The sequence below is a fragment of the Grammomys surdaster genome, unplaced genomic scaffold (assembly GCF_004785775.1).
Source record: "Grammomys surdaster isolate TR1022 unplaced genomic scaffold, NIH_TR_1.0 126059, whole genome shotgun sequence".
Taxonomy (NCBI): Eukaryota; Metazoa; Chordata; class Mammalia; order Rodentia; family Muridae; genus Grammomys; species Grammomys surdaster.
The window spans coordinates 2203007-2220685 of NW_021620869.1; the positions used below are offsets into that span (position 1 = coordinate 2203007).

At 49.9% G+C, this 17679-nt stretch overlaps 1 protein-coding gene across 1 annotated transcript; it reads left to right on the top strand.

Annotated features, from left to right (window-relative positions):
• The first annotated feature begins 1178 nt into the window (after window positions 1-1178).
• Window positions 1179-11194, top strand: Mab21l4 (mab-21 like 4). Its single transcript, XM_028755351.1, has 6 exons — window positions 1179-1286; window positions 1734-2483; window positions 6466-6691; window positions 8080-8233; window positions 9438-9794; window positions 10682-11194. Exons 2-6 carry the CDS (start codon window positions 1955-1957, stop codon window positions 10772-10774), a joined length of 1359 nt encoding a protein of 452 aa, XP_028611184.1. The 5' UTR covers window positions 1179-1286; window positions 1734-1954; the 3' UTR covers window positions 10775-11194.
• Window positions 11195-17679: the final 6485 nt, after the last annotated feature.

Genomic DNA, 17679 nt, shown 5'->3' on the forward strand with positions numbered 1-17679 from the left:
GCTACACTGAGGGGTGAATCAACACATTTGTGATCTGGTCACCAAGACCCTGTGAAAACCGTGGACTCTGAGAGCTACGCTGACCACTCTGGCTTCACTGTACCCTCCATTTCCCCTGTATTACATATCAACACTCTTGGGTCTGCAGGGTGGCAGGCTTGGGTCCTCCCTGTGGGTCCCCAAAACTGCCACCAGCTCCATCTTCCTCTCTCCACTGCATCCATGTGATGTCCTTATGTGTCCAAGCTGAGTCTGGGTCCAGCTCTTCACTTGTTTATGTCTATTCTGTCTATTCTGAATGCTGACATCAAGCCCAGATGTGGAATACACAGAGGAGGGGGAGGAGGAGTGGGGAGGAGGAGGAAGAAGAGGGGGAGGAGGAGCAGGAGGAGGAGAAGGACACTGTCCCAGCCATGGGGAGCTTACTATGGCTCCTCACTAGAGGAGCCAAGTAAGGAAGGACAGATAGCATTCGGACCTGCTAGGCATTCCAGGCTACAGAACGGGGAGGGGCAGCATAGAGGGCGAGAAGCTTAGGCAGCACTTTGCTCAGGGGTAGCTTGGTCTCCTAGGTGACTTTAAGAGGCTTCCGTGAGGCTGCAGAGAAAAGCTGGAAAAGCCCAGGTTCTGAGCAGGAAGGAACTTCCTGGCCTGGCTGCTGAGGTTGCTTCAGAGCTGGATTATACAGTCCTGTGGGACCCACTTCCCACAGACCACAGCTGTGGGGACACTGTCGGTAGGACATAGCAAATGCAGTGTAATGGGTAGAGGAAGCCAGCACTCTGGAAACTGAACAGCCTTGGGCAGCCATATTCTGGGCAGCCCGATAGACAGAGGTGGACCAGGCTGCAGGGAAGCCTGTCTCTACCCAGGGAGGCTAGCAGAGGCCCGCTCACAGGTGGCAACCCCTCAGAGGTTCTGAGTAGCCCCTCTAAGCAGGGTGGTTTTCCTACCCTGTCATCTGGTAACTCTGACTTAATGCTGCTCCCTGGGGTCTAAGGCCATTTGCAGTGTGGCTGCAGAGATGGCTTCTCTATGGTGCTTGTTGGGTTGTCAACCTGTAGGCTGTTTGCAGACTGGAAACTGAACTGCCTCTCTGGGCCTCCTCTAGGGGCCAAGGGTCGATAGGGGCGGCTCCCTCCTGCCAGTCTGGACTTGCACAACTCTGAGGGAGGAGGCACCGGGCAGGGCACCAGCAGGTGTGGAGAGGTTCCTATGGTGAGACTTTCCAGCCATGAGGCTGAGCTGGAGACTGCTTCTCCTAGAAGGCCCCAGCTCCTGGCCAGGTAGGTGCTAGGTCTTCTCAGAGGGAGGCTGGAAGGGTGGGGAGGGCAGCCTGAGGGGCCAAGCTGGCCAATTATATGGATGGCAGGTGGAGGAGGGTTCATTTACACTGGTATCTAAGGAATGCTAAGAAGATACTGCCCAGGTCTGGCCTGAGGGTTGTTCTCCAAGCTTCCTGAGCCAGGCCTGGACCCACACAGGGTCTGGCAACCATTATCTTCTGAGCCATGGGAAGGGAGGCAGGGCAAGGAAGACCCGTTTCACAAAGACACTGTGACTAGCTTTTGGGTTGGGGTGGAGTGTGAAGCATTAGGTACACACCCTCTCCTTCAGATTAGGCCATTGCGTTTGGGGCCCAAGATTCAGGAAGGAGTTGAGCTGGAGGAGAGTGGTAAGCAACTGGGCCTCCGCCTCCTCGGACAGCCCCCTGTGATACTCCTAATTGTTAGGTACTGACTCACTCCACTTCAAAGGCCTTGGCCTTGGTTCAGCTATTTAACCTGCTGCACGAAGCCTGTCACTCTGAAACGCTGCCCACGGAGAGCTGAGCCCTACCTGCAGACCTGCTCCTCACCTGGGCAGATACCTCTTCCTCCGAGCCAGTCCACACAAGCTCAAGAGCAGTCCCCAAGGGGCACCAGAGCCCCGCTGCCTACTGCTTGGCTCTGGGATGCCTGGCTCAGAGATGCCTGCTCCCTGTGTCTTTGCTCCAGACATGGCCGAGCAGGTGCCCCTGTGGCATCACTACCTGCTGGCCATCCAGTCACGGGAGTCACCCCGTGTCCAGGACTACCAGAGAGCAGAGAATATCCTGCTTACTGTGCTGGAACGTGTCCACGCCTTGGACTCCCGCTTCATCGTTGACTATTCTCGAGACCTGGAAGCCTTCCAGTTTGCTCTGCGTTCCTCAGAGGACCCATTGGATGTGGAGGTGCCCCTGAGGGTGGACTCTGAGGCTCTCCTGATTGAGGAGTCAGAAGACACTGTGCCAGGGGATGGCCCGGCAATCTGTCGACTGGGTGTTCTCAAGGAGGCGTCTGGCATGGAGCCATGGATGACTGAGGACATCTTCAGTGTCTCCTCAGAGGACAGAGACAAGTGCTGTGGCCACATTGTACCCAGTAAAGTTCTGTGTGTCCTCAAAGATCTTCTGGTGGCTGCCATTGTACACTGCAAGCACCACAGGCTCATTCCACCAGGTAACAGTGTGGGGAGTGGGAAGGCACTCTGCACAATGTGCAATTATGTCTGTACATATGTGTGACCACTATGTTTGAGCACTGAGGGTGTGGGCTGACCCACGTGGGCTGCATACAGGTCCCTGGGTATGTGTCTTCCCTGTGCATATGAATGAAGTATGTATTGTCATGTTGTGTACGTGTGTTGTGAGGGGTCTGCAAACTAGGAGACTTAACTCTGGTCTGTGTGTCCCTAGCATCTCTGAGAAAGCAGATTGTGAGTCTCCTGTGACCTATTTCAGCATAGTGATTTGGGGAAGACATTTCAATGAGTGTCACTTTATAAATGTGCTGAAGTTTAAGATAAGCCAGCTGTTTTGTTGGCTAGCTTGCTTTATGAGGTCTCTGGCAAGGTTCCAGGAAATCAGCCTGTTACCTGTTACATCCTGTTACGATGCTTACACCTGTCCCCTCTTCAGCCTTAGTCACAATCAGGTTGTGTGTGAATTTGGTCATGTGTCTGTGTCAGGACACAAATGCATGTCAGTGTGCATATGTGTGAGTGTGTGGGGATGTGAATGGACATGAATATGCATGTGAGTACATTCACGTGAGTGCATGCATCTGTATATACAGGCATGTGTGAGTGCATGCATCTGTATATACAGGCATGTGTGCGTGCCTGTTTCGATTTATGGTTGAGTCACTAACTTGGTATACTAAGCCCCAAATGGCTCTAGGCTGAGTATTTTCAAATGTGCCAGGGACTCAGCTTCAGCCTCTTGCTGGACATCTTGATCATGTTATCTGGGGTGTCAGATCCCCAGGTGGGTGGGGGTCCCAGGATGGCCAGAAGCAGCCATCCTCTTGGGTTCAGCATCAGGACATCAGGTTCCTAGGGCCTGGAGGCCAACACAGAATGTCCTGCGTTTTGGGAGAGGAGACAGACACATGATGGTGGCAGATGCTACTTTTTCACATGTTTATCTTCCCCAATCACCTTCCTGGTGTTTGTATTGTATCATCAGCGAGTGGGGTAGCTGCCTCTTTCAGAAGGTAGTAACATGCCTGGGATCCATACTGTGTGGAGTCCTGGTCCGGCTGCATGTCCTGGGACCTGGGAGCCTGTAATAGCGGACTGCTATCTCATGTTTCCTAGGGCTCTGGAAAAGGGTGCCTAGCAGATCCCACGCTGGGCACCTACAGTCTGGGCTTCAGCATCCAGAAGGTCCTTGGGCTCTTAGACAGACTTCAATACCAGGAGGGCAGCTTCTAGGGGAAGTCCTTCCCAGACCTGCTGGGCCAGGTGTCCTAGAGTGGAAGACTGACCTTTGGGTGGCCAGAGACTGTCATTAAATGTCTAGTGTTTTGCAGCTCCTCAGGCATCTTACCTGGTCACCTCTTGAACCCTCTAATTCAGCATATAGCTTGGCATGACCATTTCTGTCTTCTTGCTTGACCTAACACAGCCATTACCAGCTGGCGCTGTGTCCTGCATGCCCCCTAATTTGCTGATACACAGACCCACTTTTTAGGGCAACTAGGAGACTAAGTTATGGGCCATCAAGGACCATTCAAATCTCTAGCCCCGACCCTACTTGCATGGCCAGGTTGCTTCCTGGCTGAGAAAGGAGACTCTGCAGCCTAGGTCCACTCCTGTTGCTGTGGCTGAACTAGGCCCATGGGAAATTCTTCCAACACATCCCTTAAAAGGGAAGCTATTGCTGGTGACAGGGTTCAGCTATCCACTCCCTGGAACCGGTGAGACCAGCCAGGGCTGGCTTAGAGTTGGCCTGGTAAGAACAGGTGTGGCTGGCTGTCTTCCAAGCTGCCATTTCACAGATAAAAAATGTGTGACTAGAGGAACACACAGGCATTTAAATGCTGATCTTCATAGGGAAACTGAGGCTCACTGGGATGGAGGATCTCAGAGCTTCCCTAAGAGCTATTCTGCAGATGGTGGGTGCCGGCGGGATATACAAGGGGGCAAGGCTGTTTTCTGCAGATTACCTTGCAATGGAGACCCTGCTACAAGGCTTGTGCTGGGGACTCTGTTTTGAGCACGCCCATCTACCCGAGGGTTGGCTCTTCTGGCCTATGATCCAGGCTCTTCAGTGAACATAGGAGATAGAATGCTGGGCAAGGAGGGGTGACTGAGCCAGTGTGATGGTGTGGGTGTCTCTGTTATCCCCCCTCACTATCTCTGCTACTGGTTTGTTTCAAGAGGAAGAACAACCAGCCATGGCACTTTTGAAATGTTCCCTCTTTGGCAGCTTAAAAATGGAGCCATCCAAACCAGTATCTCCTCCCAGGACACCAGGGCCTTTCCCAACATGGGCAGTTCTCTCCCGTGAATATTATCCTAAGACTTTCCTAGGCTTTGCTGCCAAATTCCACCCCCCAGCCCCACCCTACCCAATATGGTATAAGGACAAGCGTGTATTCTTGCATGCATAGGGTGGCTCTAGACCTGAGCTGTTAGGGAGGCTCTTAGTGTAGGGGGTGAGGTGGATACAAGCTGTGATCAGGAGAAGTCAAGGGTTCTTCTCAGGTGAGCTGAGCTTTCATGTCTCTGTCCTTCCTGGCCACATCTGGCTGAAGAAGGAATATGAGTCTGTAGACACTGTAGGTGGCACGGTGGCTGAAGCCTATCCTTTTGAGCAATCAGTGTCTAGGGGGTTCAAAGTCCCCGGAATGCATTGCTGTGCCCAAGAGCGCCCCACTGGCTTTCACTAAAGATGGAAAAGTTTCAGAGTGAAGCAATGGGATGCCTTTACCACAGCCCTCCAGCAAAGAGCTGCAGGCTCTGAGCTGCCCGGGGTGGTAGGGGTTGGGGTGAGCTTGAGGGAACTCTGTAACGGGTGATAGTTAGACTATGGCGCTCGGTCCGGCTTGTTCCTGGGCAGCTGCCATTTTCCTGCTGCTCTTGCTCTGGACTGTGGCTCTGGCTATCTAGAAACACTGGCCCTGTCACCCAGGAGACGCCAGTGTGGCGGCTGGCTCTGCCAACCCACCACACTGCCTCTGCAAAGCTTGGCTGAGTCCCTGATAATACCTGCCATCCTTTTGGTGCCCAGTAGAAAGAACTCTCTCTTTTCTTTCTTTCTTTTTTCTTTTTTTTTTTTTTTTTAGGTTTTTTGAGACGGGTTTCTTTCTCTGTATAGCCCTGGCTGTCCTAGAACTCACTCTGTAGACCAGGCTGGCCTCGAACTCAGAAATCCACCTGCCTCTGCCTCCCAAGTGCTGGGATTAAAGGCGTGCGTCACCACTGCCCGGTAAAAGAAGACTCTTAATGCTTAAAGATTATCCAGAGGATTTATATATTTAAAAATACTCAAGTAACAAGATGCCCACACAATTAGAGTTGTTACCCAATATCTAACCTTTTGATAGAAGTTTCTACCCAGGACGGCTTTCGACCTATCCATGGTTCTCCATGGCTGCTCCCTCTCTCCTTTCTCCTCCCCTTTCTCTCCTTCTCTCTTCCCAACTCCTCACTCTGCCTACCTTTCATACTGCTCAGTCACCAAGCTTTATTGCAAATGTAGCAGGGGAAATATCCCACTACAGAACTTCACAAGCCTAGCTCTTCAAGTATCTGCTTTAAGCATGCTGGGACTGGATCAGCACCATCCAGGCCCAGTGCTTTTCCTTGGGACTAGGGCTCTCTCCTGGCTCCATCCAGCATGGGTAGAGCTGTTTTTTGTTGGAACCTGACCACAAACAAGGGGCAGATCCCACAGGACTAGGAGGTGTGGGCAGCAGGCTCAGGCAACAAGACTGAGGGAGAGGCCTAGCAGAGAGAAGGCTCACAAGGGATGCTGTTGTTAGGAAGGATGCTGTGACAGGCTCAGCTGGTGGATTGTGTAATACCTCAGTCAAGATGGTAGGTATAGGGGAAGAAAATTCAGGGAAGGGCATTAAGACAGCAGGTAGGGTGTCCCAGACCAAGGCAGGGTTAGGCCTGGAACAGAGGAACTAGACTAATGGCGAGTCATTGCAGGTTCACTAAATGCTGCTAGCCTGAAGGAAGGGCAAATGCGCCTGTCCCTGCTGGTGTCCAGTGGCTGGAGGAAGATCCGCTTCAACGTTGTCCCTGTGGTGAGGAAGAAGCACAGGGTGCTGGCCTTGGAGGGTGCCCAATTGAAGCTTGGATTTCCTGAGGGCATCTCGAGAAGAATTTCCAGCCACGGGGTGGACCTGGTACCAGATAATGCCCAGCACTGGAGGTAGATACCACTCTGGGCCTTTGGGCCCCGAGAGAAGGGGAAAAATCTTATGGCTTCCTGAGCCTCATGTGGGAGGGTCTGAGGGATTCATCTGCTTCTGTCCTGTGGATGTGTGTCACGCCAAGGTTACTAGAACCTCTGGAGGAATTCTAATGTTCAACAACTCACAGAGACCTGCAAGGAAGGCATAGCTGGGCCATCTTCTGCCCAGGAGGTGGCCAGGACCACAGAGCGCTGGTGAGATATCTAGTGTGTTAGGTATAGGTTAGTGTGTATGGGAGGGGACCCTTCACCAACAGCCAGGTAAACAGCAGCAGAGAGAGTGTCTAAGGTCCCCACACAGTGAGGGTGCTCACACCAATGAAAGTAGCTCCTGGGCTTGCTAATGCCCTTCACTTGGGGTGGCCTTGCCAGCTTACAGAGCCCCTCTCAGAATGTTCCCCCACCAGAGATGCTTCTGTGGGTTCCCAGGAGCCTGTGAGTTCAGTGAGGGCTACTTGCTACCAGATCAGTGTCTGTGACAGAGTGAAGGGCACAGAAGCCGAGTCTGTTTGAGATTAAACCAGGACTCAGGGCCTGGGGCCCATCAAGTCCGATACCATTAACTGGCACCCACTTACAGGGTCACAGTGATTTTGCTAGAGGACTTACAAGACACAGGCCCTAGGTGCTGCCATCTTAGAAGCAATTATTCCTTGTAAGTGACCCGCATGAAGTTGGGGTACCAATCTGAAACTTTAGCAGACCTTGGGGGGCCCCTACCTTGCATCCTAGCTGACTCACTCAAGCAGAACAGAGCCCATGCCACCTGCTGAGTAACCATGAGCCCACCAAGGCGGGAGAAAGGTAGGGCAGAGTAGAGCCATCTTACGTAAAGAAGAGAACATGACCTTCCTATTGCCTCACCTTCTGCTGACCCTTTAGGACCGAGACCTAGGTAGTGGAGGTCCTACTGTATGATGGTCCAGCAAGCTCAGAAGTAAGAGCCTGTGGTGTGCAAGAATCCTACAGACATTATCCACCCACTGCTTCCCAAGGGGGCAGGCTTTGGTTTCCCTAATGAGCCTTACAATGGAGCCCACATCCCCTGCCAGGCTGGGGCCCACTGATCTTCCCCGTGTAAACAAAGGGTGGGCTGGCTGAGGTCTACCCTAATCTCTGCAGTCTTTGATGAGGAGTCTGAAACCTGGATGTTCAAGCTAACAAATTGAACCAACTGCTGAGAGACAGGGTGTGAGGCCACAGAATGGCTACAGTAAGGGTGTGACCCTTATACAGGGCTCTCTCTAGGACTGGGGTGCAGCAGCAGCCAGGCCTTTTCTTTCTGGTGGTATACAGGGTGCTGGGCATGGTGAACCCTAGACCTGACAGGTGGGTCTGGCTTTCAGGATCTCCACTGGCTACCTGCTCAGTCGCCTGCTTGATGCACTAGGCTCCCTCCCTGGCCACCGCCTGGACAGCCTCTCCATTCTCGACCGTGTAAACCTAGAGAGCTGGGGAGGTGGCAGCCAGAACCATGGCCTAACTTTTGACCACCTGAAGGTATGCATGGTAGCTCACCACCTTACTCTGCTGCTCACATTTGCGACTAGACAGAAGAGGGCAGTAACCCTCAGGTGTGTTCCTCACGCCAGCTCCCATGATAAGCAGTCACAGGTATTGGGAGGATTCCAGGTTCACCAGGGAATAGCTCACGAGGGAGGTCCTCGTAGGCATGGCTGTAGTGTAGCACTGAGGCATATCAGACTGCCTTTGGCCCATTCCTAGACAGGTTATGTGGGAAGTCCTGCAACCCTGAAATATGATTGGGTTGGGCCATGCAGGGCTGGAGCTCTCTCCCTGCATGAGTCCTCTCCATATTTGTGAACAGTCCTGGCCAGATTCTACTGTGGACTGGAGCCAGTAGGATACCCATAGGAGCACTGTCCCTCTTTCTTCGCTCAGAATACTCAGTTACATCTTTGTCCTGCTATGGCTTTGTCCTGTGTTGAGAGCAAGAAAGATGCAGGGGTAGGGTTCTGATTATCCCGAATCCCCAGGACCATAAGGGGGAAAGTGGATAGGGCGGTGAAGTCCTGGGATCCTTGTGGAGCATGTGTTCATGACTGACAGGACCCTCTGCTTGGTTCAGGTGTTAAGAGACAGGTGAGTTGACTTGTCATCAGACACTGGCTCTAGGGAGACTCCCCTGTGTGGACTTAGGCCATTCACTGCTTCCTCAGACCTCTGCCTGAGGTAGGGATCCAGTTTCCAGTGGTCACTGGTGTCTGATACACAGAGAATCCTGGTGTCCAAATGGACTGAGAGGTGCTGGAGGAGGAAAAGGGTCTGAGGGTACAGAAATGCAGTTTGCAGTTGGGTAATGGGAGTGAGGAGGTATCTAGTAAGGGGCTCGGAGCAGAAGGGAGGAGGGGTGCCTAATGCCCTGTGGTGGGCCCTTTGGTCTCCAGAGAATGAACTCAACGGAGGAGCATGAAGAAACCTCTTACAATGGAGGAATCCTCAGATAGCCCTGAGGGAGTTCTAAAGTTCAGACTAAGGTTCAGCACAGGGTGGGAAGAGACGCCCAGAGGAGAGAGAGACAGAGAAGGTGATGGGAGCTTCAACAGTGGGCAGATCCAGGAGGGCGCTCGGGATGTTAGGGAGGGGCTGGTGGAAGTAAGCCGTGCAGGGCTGGTGGACAGGCAGGTGAGGGACAGTAACTAGTCCAGCGGCCCATTGACACATCTGACCTTGTGTCCTGCAGACAGTGCTGCTGTGGGCCTCTACGTTGTTCCCAGCACCAGAGGACTGGGCAGACCTGCAGGGCTCAGTGTACCGCCAGCTGGTAGTCCTGCTCTGCTGCCTGGCTACCAGGAACCTGCCTCACTTCCTGTACCCGGAGTGCAACTTGCTGCAAGACAGTGGCCTGGACCTTGGCGTCATCTACCAACGAGTGGAACACTTCGCCAGCCAGCCCGAAGAGTCTTTACGAATCCATGTCACCCACCTGGGCCACAGCCGTCCACCACGAATCGACAATGGTGTCAAGGCTCTCCTGCAGCTCCCTGCCAGTGACCCTGCCTACTGGGCCACCGCCTACTTTGATTTTCTGCTAGATAAGGTGGGTGCCGCTGTTGCAGGAGAGAGTTGATAGAGCCCTGGTCCTGTACCCTGACCACTCCCTCCCAGGTCAGGAACTCAAGGATGGCTGGGCCTCTGGATGACTAACTGTCAGATAGAACATGAAGTGCTACCTTAAGAGAGGCCCCATGGGTGTTATACTGCTTGCTGGAAGCCAAGGCAGAGTGCCCGAGACTGCCCCTGTGTTCCACAGAATTACCCTAAACCACACAGGGCAAATGCCCAGAACCCTCCTTCATCTTGGGTTTATGACCTTACCCAGACTGCCTGGGTTCCATTTCTTGTGTATTTCTGGATATGGCATTCTGATAGCCATGACCCTTGGGACCTGGTATTCTCTGGCTCGATGTTCAGAGATGCCTACTGCACTCACAGAGCCCATTGCTCTCCTGCAGAAGCAGGGACCCACCCCAACCCCAAGTTCAAATACCACCTCCAAGGCATGTCTGACACTTTTTGTCAACTCTCTCTTCTAGCAGCAGTGACCTGGGGGGGACATTGTAGTAGTGGGCATCTCCATTTTATTTAAGGAAGACCTGCCTGTTGGGGAGCTGATAATTACCCACCACCACTCAAGAATTGTCACCCCAGTTTTGGGTCAGACTGATGGGCTTATGCTAAGCTCTCAGCAGATCTGTGCAGGCAGGATGGGAGAGGCTGGGGATACACATCAGTGGGATCTCCTTGGGACTCATGCCTGTGTCAGGGATACATTGTGTGGGGCAGGGCTGATGGAGGAGGGATGCTGGAGTGGTCCACCTTCATGGATGCTGGCTCAGGTGGGTACCCACAAGTAGGGTGGTCATAGGGAATGCTTGAGACGGGGTAACCTGGCTGCCTGTGACCCTCTGTCCCTGCTCACTGTAGTTCCAGGTCTTTAACATCCAGGATAAGGACAGAATCTCAGCCATGCAGAACATCTTCCAGAAGACCAAGACCATGGGGAGTGAGAACAGCTGAGCTGGTCTGGGAGACCCAGTCTCTACCAACCTGCAGAGCTCCCTGGGATTTCTGGAAAAGGAGTGGAGATCAGGGACTGGTGGAGGGACGTCGTCCCGAAGGAGTCCTGTTCAAGGGATCACTGTGAGAGTCTAAGTACCTGCACTGGGAACTTGAGGCAGCTGCCATATTCCAGACTGAACTTGAGGTGAATGGGTATATGCTTCCTGGAAACCTATTGATCCATCCATTTGACAGCAGAACAGGTACAGGCACAAGACAACATGGGTGTTTGCTCTGCCTGTACTCCACACTCCTCCCTAGGGTTGAAATACTCTGTGTTCAGTGTTGAACACACTCAGGCTCCAGTGTACCCTGTGGAGAGGGTCCCCCTACTTCCTGTATCTCTCAGTGCAAATATAGACCCCTAAAGCTATGAAAGCTCATGTGCAAAGGATGATTTCATTTCAACACTCCCCCCCCACTCTCAGGTAGAGAATGTTTCCCTGGACAGGCATCTACTCTCCAGAAGAGGGAATTCCATAGTTCCCCTTTCCCCATACTGGTGTCACCTACCTCTCTGTCACTGAAGGAGCGTTCCCTGCTCCCAGAATCCCATGATTCCCCTCACATCTTCTCAGCCTTAGCAGCTTCTCTGGAGGCCACGGTGCTCTAAGTACCCAAGCTCATGGACCATTTTCTCTTCGCAGTCTTCTTTGATTACTTTGTGACATTTACTCCTTGGCTTCAGAACTGCAGACTATACTCCAGGTTCTGGGGAGGGAACCCAGAGCCCCACATGTCATGGGTCATGCAGTGTCCCAGTGTCCTTCAAAGACTAACAGCTTTTGTCAGAGTAACTACACAATAAGGGCAAGAGCCTCGGGCCTCTGAAAGTTATAGGACCAGGGTCTGAGCTATCACCAACACAAGGGAAATGACATGTTGTCTCAAGCGTGGGACTGAAATAGACCCAGGCCCACCCTGGCCACCTCCTCAGTGATGAATATAAATCACAATGACTGCAATTAATAGAAATGAGAGCTGTGACCACAGAAAAGGCCAAAAGGACACACTATATTTTTTTGACAGGGTCTTATTATGTAGTGGTGACTGGCATGGAACTCTATGTTGACCAGACTATCCTTAGACTCACAGAGATATCCTTGGCTGCCTCCAGAGGGCAGGTATTAAAGATGTGCACCACCATACTTAGCTAAATTTTTTGAATAAGATTTATTTATTTATTTTATGTATGTGAGTGCACTGTTGCTGTCTTCAGACACACCAGAAGAGGGCATCCAATCCCATTACCGATGGTTGTGAGCCACCATGTGGTTACTGGGAATTGAACTCAGGACCTCTGGAAGAGCAGTCAGTGCTCTTAACCTCTGAGCCATCTCTCCAGCCCACTTAGCTAAAATTTTAAAAAGTTATATTTTATATATTTATTTTGCTTGCCAATGTGTGCGTGTGTGTGTGTGTGTGTGTGTGTGTGTGTGTGTATGCATGAGAGCCATGGCTCACATATGGAGGTCAGAGAACAACTTGTAGAAGCTGGTTCTTTCTATGTGGGTCACTCCAGGGGTTGAATTCAGGTGATCAGAGGGACATTTATCCGCTCAGCCATCTCATTAGTACTCAAGGGACTGTTTTGAGATGATTTCTAGTCCACTACCCTTTAAATAGTTTTACCGAGGTGCAGCACATGAGGATGCAGGTGCAGACCACAGCACTTCTTAAAGCTACAACAACCTTAGCAAAAACCGGGTGGACTGCCATGTGTGTCAGGGTTAAAGAAACTTTGCCAAATGGTAATTTGTCATCAAGATGCTGTGCTAGACATGCAATCTATGGTAGAATAGGATGTCAGGGTCTCTGGAACTTTCTCAGTAGGCACCAAAGCAGGAGACAAGTCCTCTTTGTTCCCATTAGAAGAGAGGACAAGAAGCAGTGTGTCTACCTGGAAGAGGACAGTGTGAATTCAGCCTCCCACCCACACTAACTCTCCTGTCCTGGACAAGACAGACTTTGGGAGACATGTTACAAAATGGTTCTGTGCTGATGGAAACATGCGGATCCGAGCCAGGAAGGCTCGCTGGCAAGTTCTTCAGTACCTTACATGTGTGTTCAACTTTGAATATTTTTAGACGACATTGTGGTCTACAAATGAGCTAGACTATGTTCATAGCTATTCTGGGGCACATGTGGCCTGTTGGCCACAGATTGGATATGCCTACAGGTATATAAAATGCTCTTATTTCACAAGCCAAATGGGGGAAAAGCTTTGTACAGTCTCAAGGTATGCCCTGGCAAAGCCCTTGGGCTCAGAGACTCAGCACAGGCTGAGACTTTGCCCTATCTGCCTTGGTGCTTGGTGATCATTCTGTATCGTGAAGACTATGCACCTCACCTAGGAATATCCATCAACTAAGTGACTGGGGTAGCTCACTTTTGAGTGGGACCAGCACACTCCAAGTGTATACACTATAGCAAGTTTGGGTCCTAGGATGACCATAGTCTCAATTGTGGAGCTAAGAGGTCCATGAGAAACACAGATAGAAGAGGTTACAGAGATGAAGGAGGCTGCAAATGACATACAGAGTGTCCTCAGGAAAGCCCAGAAGTTCTGAAGCTAAGTAAGTTCTCCACAGTCCACGAGGACCCACTAGGACATGTGGACACTTGGAATATGAAGATCCCCCTTTTGGTACATGATAGAAAAAAAATCAACAAGTGCATAGAAGACCAGATGATCCATCACCAGCTAGCCCAAGTGCTGTTTGGAGAAGCCCACTCTCATCACGGGATCAGGTGTTAGGGCATTTACAAGTGTGGGGGAGATGTTTCCCTAATTGGTTCTTCATCGTGTGAATAAAAAATGTGGAAGCCAATTGCTGGGTGAAGGGGAAAAGGCAGGGCATGCAGGTCACAGGAGGAAGAGAAGGGATGAAGAAAGAAGGGGGATTTGGACCAAGCTGTGGAGCGGGTAGGAAACTACAGACATGTAGGTCTCAGGGGGCCCCTATAGTTTCTAGCCTCCACTGAGGGCAGAGGCCAATGAAGATGGACGGAGCTAGTTGCTAAGATCAGGGCAGGAAATTCTTTGCCCAGCCATTGGGTTATCTGGCTAGTTTTTAAATAATAAAACTGTCTCATGTTTTCTATCTGCAGTGATAAGGTGGGCAAGAGGAGAAAGCAGGTAAATCAAAACCAGAAGAGGTAAAATGAGGAGGATAGTATTATAGAAATTAACAGAGGACAGACAACAGAGGAAAAGAAACACAAGCAAACACTGGTGTTTTGCAAAGACAGATAAAATTAATACCTCCTAGCAAGGGTGATCAACAGAAAAAAAAGAGAAGATGTAAGTCACCTATATAGAGGATGATGAAAGAAAAATTGCTACAAATTCCATAGACATACATGTCAGTAAAGGGACACTGTGACTTATTTAATACCAGGACATACAACAGCCTGAATGGGAAGCCAGTACACCATGGATGGCGCAGTTATAAAATCTGACACGAGAGGAAGGAAACATCTAAAGAACCCATGTCTGGTTAGCTCTCAGGAGGCTGAGGCAAGAAGATTGTGAGTCTGAGGCCAACCTGAGCTATAAGAAGACCTTGTCTTAAATGGAAAGAGAGAGAGAGAGGGAGACAGGGAGACAGGGAGGGAAGGAAGGAGGGAGGGAGGGACTCAGGCATATTGAAAAAAATATCTTTTAGTTTTTCCATAAAGAAAGTTTCCTTCTCTGATTCCTGGGTTGTTGAATTCTACCAAACATATAAGATAAAGAAAATAGCTCTAGTTCTTCATAAACTTTATCAGAAAATAAAGGAGAAATAGTACACAGTTGCAAAGGATGGAGGGGCTGTGAGTGCCGTGCTGACGGCACACTCACCAAACTGTAGTAGCGAGGAGTCACAGAAAACCTGCCACTGATGCCAGTCATAAGCTGAACACACACAAATGCACATGCACACACACACAGACACACACATGCACACACACACATACAGACGCACACAGACACACACACATGCACACGCACACACACAGACACACAGACACACATGCACACACAGACACACATGCACACACACACACACACAGACACACATGCACACGCACACACACAGACACACAGACACACAGACACACACACAGACACACATGCACACACACACACACAGACACACACACACAAATAACAAATACATACACATTTAAAAATGCAAACATTAATCACTTTCTCTAATTCTGAATTTCTAACCATTTAGTTTGGCATTGGGTTTGTGTCATCAGTGAGGTAAGAAAGAAAGCTGATGAGAAGCATATGGATTCGCACAGACACGCAACTGTCATCATTCATAGGCAGTTTGGCTATTGACTTAGAAAATCCAAAGAAATCACTAGAACTGTGAACCTAGCCAGGCCAGTAGACATAAGACTAATATAAAAACATATTAAAAGGAAACAATTGGGAATGAGAAAAGTTAAATATTGTTTACACTATCAGCAAAACATCAACCCCTCGTAATAAACATAACAAAAGCTATATGCAAGACTTCTACAGTGAAAATCTGTAACATTGCTTAGAGAAATTTAAAATCATCTAAATGAATGCTCATAAAATCAAATTTATAAATTTGATTTCTAAGATTCCTACTGTCCTTAACCTGGTAGTTGGAAAATTTCAATCAAAATTCCAGAAAGCTATTCTGTAGAAACAGACAAAACAAGCCTGAAATTCATGGAAATTAAAAGGTTTTAGAATAATAAAAGTCTTTCTTCTCCCCACCCCCCTCCACGGGGGGGGGATTGTTTCATATTCAGATTTATTGCTGTCTGCAAATTTTGAGTTAATGCAGATTTACTTATGACCAAGAAAAACAGCCAGAGTAGAATAGACACCAGAAACCAACCTACACATACGTACTCAATGGTCTTTGCCAGGCTGGCAAGTCAATAGGATGGAGAAACCAAGGTTTGTTTAAGAAGCATATTGTTAGGACAACTGAATACTGCTCTTAATAAAATGCACTTTGCCCCATGTCGACTCAATGAAACAAATAATAGACCCACACAATAACTTCAAAAGAAAATACAGAAATATCCATCACAGCCTCGAAACTGGAAAGACTTCTGGGGCAAGATATAAATAGCACAAATCACAGAAAGAAAACCCATAGGACTGCACAAAAATCAAACATTCCTGCTCTTTGGAACCATCAGTGGGAAAATAAATAGGTTAGCCATAGAACCAGGAAACCCTTGGGACACAAATATCTACCTGATTGGGTGGAGAATACATTTAAAAAGTCTATTATGGTGTAGGGAGGGAGATAGCTCAGTGGGTAAAGTGCTTGTCAAGCAAGCATGGAGATCCAAGTTTGGATCCCAAACAGCCATGCAAAAGCTGGTTATAACTGTGAACACCTGTAATCCTAACAGTAGGGGAGGGGCAGAGACAGGTTTGCTGGACAGACAGACACAGACAGACAGACAGAAGACACACACACACACACACACACACCCCACACACAGGAACTCAATGACTACACAACCGGCATCCAAGAGGAAAAACCTACATATTTACACGCAAGCAAACTATTTGAATTGACACTTCTCTGAAGATGGTTTGCAAGTAGCCAATGGCAAGTGAAAAGATACTGGCCTTGTCAATCACCAAGGGAGGGCACATGTAACCAAATTAGTTTGACAGTTGCTAGAGCAAAAGGATGCCAGCCACCTGGGCAAGAAGTTGAATGGCCACAGCTCTGGGCAAGCAGTTTCTAATGGCCGCAGCTCTTATACATAGTTTCTCCTAGTCAAGGCACCTGTAACTGAAATCCTCCTCATCTACTCAGAGTAAGTGAAAGGACACAGTCACAGGAAGCCTTGAGTCTGGAGGTTGTTACAGCTATGTTTATCAAAGCCCTCAACTGGAAATGAATCAGGTGTCCATCACCCACAAGTAAAGGAACAGGATTTCTCTGGTGTGGTCATGCAGGTGACGACAGTCAGACACACGTGTACAGGAAGGTCCAAAGTGCTGGGCAGAGTCTCATCACAGAATATGTGTGGTCCACAGGTGACACAGCTGACCTGCAGGATGAGAAGCAGGGGATCTTCCACTGGGTGACTCCTGAATTCATTCTCAGGCAAACCACATATATACCTCAGTGTCTGCCTCTTGGGAGATCAAACCAAGATAGATCTGCCCTCTGGATAAGGACGAGGCTCTAAATGACCAAGTGGCCCTGGGCATTCTGGGCCCTGGGCTCTCCAGTCTCCTCTCCAAGAATCCCTCCCTGTTCTGCTCCAGGTCCCCTTATGGCACTGTTTACGACTCGGCTGTGACTGTGTTCGTGTGTCCCTCAAGACTGTCTCCTCTGGTTACCGGGAACCACTGAGCAGCAGCCTCTGTTGGCTCAAGAACCTACTCCAGAGCATAGCTGTGACCAGTTGTACCAGGGATGTGGACATAGCTAGGTCAACCATTCTCTGCCAGGAGGTACATTCCTACTGATAACCTGAAAAGAGGGGGGCTGTCTAGCCTTGCTTGATAATGGGGGCTCTCCAGCCTTCCTCTATGGGGCTCTGAGTATAGCTGCCCAGTGTGCTCCAGGTGGTGAGTGTGCCAGACGACTGGGCCAGACGTGATGTGTGTGTGTGTGTATGGGAGCAAGCAGAGCAGGGAACTGGGGCTCAGTATCTATTCAGGTGAAAATAAAAACTCAGGGCTAAGGGTCTAGGATGGAGGGGCTTCAAGGTCATGAGCTCAGGTTCTGGCTATGTGTTTGTGGGTGTCTTGTCTTTATGAGTGGGATTTCTTGTAGATTCACTTGAAGATAACATTGTGAGAGTATGTTTGATGATGGTGGTGAGTGACATCTGGAAATTAAAGACAGTATCCT

Coding starts and splice junctions, on each gene's coding strand:
- Mab21l4 (XM_028755351.1), top strand. CDS start 1,955: ATGCCTGGCTCAGAGATGCCTGCTCCCTGTGTCTTTGCTCCAGACATG. Junction 2,484..6,465: donor CCACAGGCTCATTCCACCAG/GTAACAGTGTGG, acceptor GAGTCATTGCAG/GTTCACTAAATGCTGCTAGC. Junction 8,234..9,437: donor TAACTTTTGACCACCTGAAG/GTATGCATGGTA, acceptor TGTGTCCTGCAG/ACAGTGCTGCTGTGGGCCTC.